At 34.9% G+C, this 6,342-nt stretch overlaps 1 protein-coding gene across 1 annotated transcript; it reads right to left on the reverse strand.

Annotated features, from left to right (window-relative positions):
• Positions 1–6: 6 nt before the first annotated feature.
• LOC103461259 (mitotic spindle assembly checkpoint protein MAD2B-like) lies at positions 7–1,581 on the reverse strand (the record flags this gene model as incomplete). Its single annotated transcript, XM_008403577.2, has 4 exons — positions 1,331–1,581; positions 369–487; positions 215–286; positions 7–144 (listed from the first exon to the last, which is right to left on the reverse strand). Coding segments are annotated over exons 1-4 (369 nt in total), but the record flags the coding sequence as incomplete, so codon positions are not given.
• Positions 1,582–6,342: the final 4,761 nt, after the last annotated feature.

Consider the following 6,342-nt stretch of genomic DNA (forward strand, 5'->3'; position numbering starts at 1 on the left):
AGCTGCTTTTCGGGTATTGCTGGTCCAAAATGAGGACGGAAACCTGATTGACAGCAGAGGAGGTTGGAAGATCTCAAACACAAATCTCTCGACCGGATGATGCTCTTTGTCCATGATGACCACGACCACCTTCTCTGCATCGTTCTGTGACGTAAACATAATAAACCATCAGCGAGAATAAAAAAAAAACCTGTCAGCTCCGAACTCGTCTTACCTTCTCGATGAGCGGCTTCACACAATGTAAAGTGTCTTGGATGTACTGATTCAGCTCAGGGTGACAAGACATCTGAGGATAATTGAGCCAAAAACAGAACACAGTCAAGCAGATCCGTTTTAGACGTGTCATGCACCAATTTGGAAATCTCTACCTGCACGGGTACATTGTATTTCTTCCTCTTCTGAAATATTCCAGAGGGATAGACTTCACGCACGTACAGGATGAGATGAATGGCGACCTCCAGGAACTCACACAAAATATCAGCAACCACTGGAAGAGAGGAGTAACCCTGAATCAGGCCACTTATGCACTGTTTAAGGGAGTATGATGAAAAACATGAACCAAACTGCGACAGGAAGTTATTTAATAATGACTTCATGAGTCAAATCAAGAAGTGGTAAATAAAACACTTTTAGCAGGAAACTAAAACTGCCTTTTGGCACACCATTAGCACAGGGTGGTAGCACAGGTATGGACTCTAGGAGTGCAAACACTTGCATAAACCACACTTTTTCTAAAGAAATCCAATCAAAACAGCTGAAGTTTGTGGTTATTATGTGACAAAAGGTGAATAAAAAGTTCAAGAGGTTTGCATACTATAGGCATTGCACAATAAAGAACAGCAAAAATAAAATATACATTGTTTCTCATTCACACGGTTTATGTACGATCAAGGTTTTCACATTCGGAGTGAAGATTTATGTGTTATATACACAACACCAGCCTCAAATATTTAGGGTTTAGAAAAATGACTGAACCCCAAAAATGAGTTATAGGGTTAGTTTTTTATGTTAAAATCAAACCCCGCTAAAATATCTGACTCCTTAACTTGTTCTTATTGTTTAGGATAAGAATAAAACAGCTAAATGATAAACTCCAGCACCATAAAACAAATATGATGTTCTAATTTTATAATCAAAGCCACACAAATTGAGTAATCTACCAAATATTTCCACTTATTTCATCTCTCTAACAAGATTCAAATATTGTCCGAATACCTTTTTATTAAAACAACAAAAAGCTATGAAACGTGCTGCTATGTTTACCGGGGATTCGGAGCACACAGCTTCAAAAAAGAAAACCAACTCCGTTTAATTAGTTTGACTGTCTTACCTTGTCCAAAGTTAAGGTCTTGTCTTGTCAGGGTTGTCATTGTTTATTTCCTAACAAAGAGAACAGAGGAAAAATGTTTCTTTGGCTAGCTCTGCTTGGGAAGCAGTAAAGTGTTCGTTTTGCTGCTAGTTGCTTTACATTCCTCTTTTGTGTCGATGTCTGGTAGAAATGTCAAGAATTAAAATGATCGTCTATAATCAGAGAACAGTGGCAGCAACACAAACCAAATTAAATGGGTATATTATAATCTTCTAAACCATTGCGCCTGTTAACACGGAACGAGTGAAATGAATTAATGGGGCCACTTTATAAATATTGTTTTTTATCAATTTTAAGATTTTGGGTAAAATATCAAGTCGTTTCAAGTAAACAGCTTCAAGTCAAAGTCAAGTTCAAGTTTTTCAGCATTTTTTCAAGTCAAGTCTCAACTCTTGATTTTAACGACTCGAGTTTGACTCGAGTCCAAGTCATGTGACTTGAGTCCCAACCTCTATTGAATTTAACATTGGATCAGAGATCAGAATTAACTTTCAATTATGTGGACCCTGTTGAAAAAAAAATTATATTAAGTCAACGATTCGTTTCTTTAGAAATTATTTTAAAATATGTACTTGTGTACTATTTTTCACCACGGTTTGTACAGCATAAATGAAAATAAATGCATTTTCTTGAAGCTCTGCATTTAGCATATTTTATCATTTGTTTGGTAGAGTACACACTTATTTTCTCTACATTTAAGCCATTTTAAGAAAGAAAAAAATTCTAGTTTTACAAATGTTGTCGGGCTACAAGCAGAATAAACTGCTCCAGATCCAGATACTCACTTCACATTTGGAAAAATAGATTAATTATTCTACAGAAATTAAGAATTCATCCCAGGTCTTCAGTCAAGACGTCTACAGCTACATATTGTTGTAAGTAACTTAAAACGTCTTTAATTAATTTAACTGTGCATTAATCTAATTTTCCATCTGTGAACAGAAAATATAAAATTTGCATGTCACATGGACAGAATAATGTGTTTTACATTTTTATTTCTTACGTTTGTTTAATTCTATTTTATTTTTGTTTGTGTTTTCTTGAAAGTATTTTCTGTCTGTTCGAAATAAATAAATAAATAAATAAATAAATAAATAAATAAATAAATAAATAATATTGTAGAATGTAGATCTGAAGGTAAACTGGAATAGGTCTAATTGCTGGCACAAATGATATAGCACCCTGTGCTACCATATATAGAGTACATCAGAAACTACAATAGTTATTGTTACTCCTGTTTTTTTTTTATACATATATTTACGTTCATAACGTTATTATAAAACACTGTAGACTTGCCTATGCTAAGTGTATTCCATAGACTCTTATTTAACAAATATGGTCTGTAGCCTATTTATTTTGCGATGTGTTAGCCTCTTTTGCTTCTAAATTTATGACGCTGATAATTATCCCTGTCGCGTCTAAAAATGCATTGATAAAATACATAGTGAAAATACATAGTGAAGGTTTCATTATTACTCAATATTTACCGGGCGTTGTGGGAGAAAGTAAGAAAAGAACGAAGTTTATTTGCGTGACGTCGCAGAATCCATTCAAACTGACTAGCAGCGTTGACAGCACGTTACCGCGTTCAGTGGGTGTCTTGACTCTCTTCCTCTCTGGTGCTGGTTCTTCGGACTATCAATCCTACATCGTGGCACTGCGCATGCTCAGCCCGATAATACAACACACGCTTTGTACACAACAGACAGCTATCGTGACGCACAAGTTTGGAAAAACTGACGTGGCAGCACAGATCGTCAGAACCGTTTGTCATTATGACGCATTCAATTTTGGTGACGTATAACGTGACTAGTTTATAAAACACACTGGATTCATTTGCCAGGACAGAGCAAAGCAAGAAAGATTGTTATTAAGTAGTAGGGTAAAATGGATGAGATACTGCTTCTTAAAAGATGCTCACAATATGAGCAGGAGATGGAAAAGCTAAGAGATGCTTTGTATAATCTGCAACTTGAGGCAGATGACAGAGAAAAGGAACTCCGAAGTGCAAAAGAACAGCTTTCAGACGAAACTGCTAAATGGAAACACAAAGTATCAATACAAACAACACTGTACCATCAAATTTTGGAATCCGAAGAAGAGGAAAGGAAGATCCGATCCTCTCTGACAGAAGAAAATCGTGTACTGAAAGTCGAAAACACTAGGCTGAAGTGGAAGACAACAGCATTGATAGATGAATGTACGATTTTAAGAAACGCACAAGTGAGTTCTGAGGAAAAGATTTTGTACTTGGAGGAGGAAAAAAGAAAACATATTGCTCAAATAAAAGAAAAAGATCACATGGTAGGTGAAATGTATGAATTGACAGAATCTCTCAGAGATTATATTAGGGAATTGAAAATACAGATTGAGAGCAAACAGGAGGAACAAATACTGCCAGAAAAAGTTGGAAAAACCATCAAAGAGAAATTTGATGCTGTGGGTGAAAACATAGAGCTGCTGATGACACCAAACTTTGCAGTTGAAACCCAACAGCAACCAAAAATCTTTATAGCTGAAAAATCAATTCAAATGGAAAATTTGAGCAGTGGTTGTAAGCAGCCAAACTTTTTTGCCAACAAATCTACACAGACTGAGCATTTTATTTTGGATTCAATGGAAAAATCGACTCGGACTGAATGTGCCATTTCTGAACTAAAACAGCTTCAGACTCCATCTAAAACATCTCAATCGCAAACTTTAAAAAGCAAACATAGGCATGTAAAGACTTCTATTAGAAATACAACTTCATCTAAGCAGCCTAAATCTTTAGCTGAGAATTCACCGGAAATGGAAACTTCTGCTAATTCTAAGAGTTGGTGGGGTACGTGTGTGGATGGATTAATATTTGCTGGTAAATACACCCTGCTAGGTATTTTACAAGCAGCGATAACAACGATGGTTTATGAAATCGCTGCCAGCAATTATTATTCAGAAGGAGAAATTCCTTTTTAAGGAATAGTTTGTAAAATACTAACGTACCCTCATATAATATAATATAAATACCTCTAAATGTGGCATGGCAGCGCTCTAGTGGGGAAGAAGTTGAAGCTTATGTGTGAGATTGAAAGGTTTTAGCTCAGTGTCTCTCAACCTTTTTTGGCCCAGTGCCCCCCTTGTCTCTATCCAGGAGGAAAAATAGTGCAAAAAATAGTGCAAAGTAGAATTTATGCTACTTTGCACTATTATTTTATTATCAATGTTACTATCACTGTTGTAGATGTTTTGATTTTTATGTTTGTTTCTGTGTTTATTATCAAAAATAATTTCCCAGAGAACAAAAAAGCCATGTGAATAGAAATTATTTTCACAGGTTTATACGAAAAATGCAATGAACATTCAACTTAAAATCAGTAGGCCTAACAGCAGCCAGTCAGAGTGAAAAAATATTTTTCTTTTGCGGCACTTTCTAGTTGGTAAATCTTACATAAAATGACCAGATTAGAAATGTACAACAATGCCAGTTTAAACTTTGATCTACTTGCAAAACGACTGAGCTCTGCAACATTTTTTTTTTTTTAAATCTCTAATGTTTTTATCTTTACTTTTTAATTTCTTTATATTTCTCTTTCTCACTGTCTCTGTTTTAATGATGTAAAGCCCCCCTGAAAACATCCCAGATAAACAACGTTTAACTAAAGTCCTACAGGGTTTAGAGTCCCAGTTGATGGCGTTCAACTAAAAACCTAGAGGTTGGAATCCTTGTCAAACGGTGTTTTTGACTAAAGTCCCAGAGGGTTAGAGTCCCAGTTAAACGACCTTTAACTGAAGTCCTAAAAGGAGTGCGGGTTTTAATGTTTTTATCTTTTTTTAAATCTCTTTCTCTTTCTCACTGTTTATTCAATGTCACATGCTCTTTCTTTTAATTATGTAAAGCACTTTGAAATGCCTTGTTGCTGAAATGTGCTATACAAATAAAATTTGATTGATTGATTGATTGATTGATTGATTGATTGATTGATTGATTGATTGATTGATTGATTGATTGATTGATTGATTGATTGATTGAAACATGGACAGACTGCAACTACGTCAATCATAACTCTTCTGTCAGTTGTTATGAAGTGTCACTTAGTAAATAATAACACTTTTAATGCAAAGTTGCTCTAAAGGTTGCATTGAAAGTCCATTAAAAGTGCCAACTTTGCATGATTTTGTAAATTATGATAATTTAATGCAAAGTTTGTACTTTTTAATGGACTTTTAATGCAACCTTTAGAGCAACTTTGCCTTAAAAGTGTCATTATTAAATGTAAACATTTAATAATGACAGTTGTCAAGAATGACACTTCATGACAACTGTCATAAACATTCATAAATACTTCTTTATGTACATGACAGGTGTTATGTCATGTTTTTGACAGTGTCATGTCGGTCTTATGCACACCCCTTCAAATAAAGTGTTACCAAGAATTTAAACAGAATAATTATTTAATTGAGCATTTGGGTTTAACAGATCATAACATGCATGAATATTCACTTATACAATAAAGTTTTGTAATAATGCAACCATATTATCCAAAGTTACAGTCAGAAGTTTATGCTTTCATGTCTATGAATGTCATATTTATATTGATCTGTTAATGAAGCATTTAAATCTCTCTCCTCTCTGCTCTGAACTTTCCTGATAGAAATAATTAAGGCATTAGTAAAGGCCCATTAATGACCAATAATTAATTATTAGCTGTGCTGAGGCAGGAAGCACACAATCTGTCTTTAGTTTATATCACAAGCTGAGTCTTCATTTTTTACAAACACACTGAATTAGATAAAATAATAGAAAGCTCAACATTTGACTCTGCCCGTGACTGAGGGATCTCTTGACTGGCATCGTATGTCATGTGTCAAGGTCTTTTGTATTTGCATGTATTTACTTGCAAATAATTGAGTTAATAATTGAGTTCTACTGGGAGACTTCAACGCTCACGTGGGCAATGACAGTGAGACCTGGAGAGGCGTGGTTGGGAGGAACG

The sequence above is a fragment of the Poecilia reticulata genome, unplaced genomic scaffold (genome assembly GCF_000633615.1).
Source record: "Poecilia reticulata strain Guanapo unplaced genomic scaffold, Guppy_female_1.0+MT scaffold_876, whole genome shotgun sequence".
Classification (NCBI taxonomy): domain Eukaryota; kingdom Metazoa; phylum Chordata; class Actinopteri; order Cyprinodontiformes; family Poeciliidae; genus Poecilia; species Poecilia reticulata.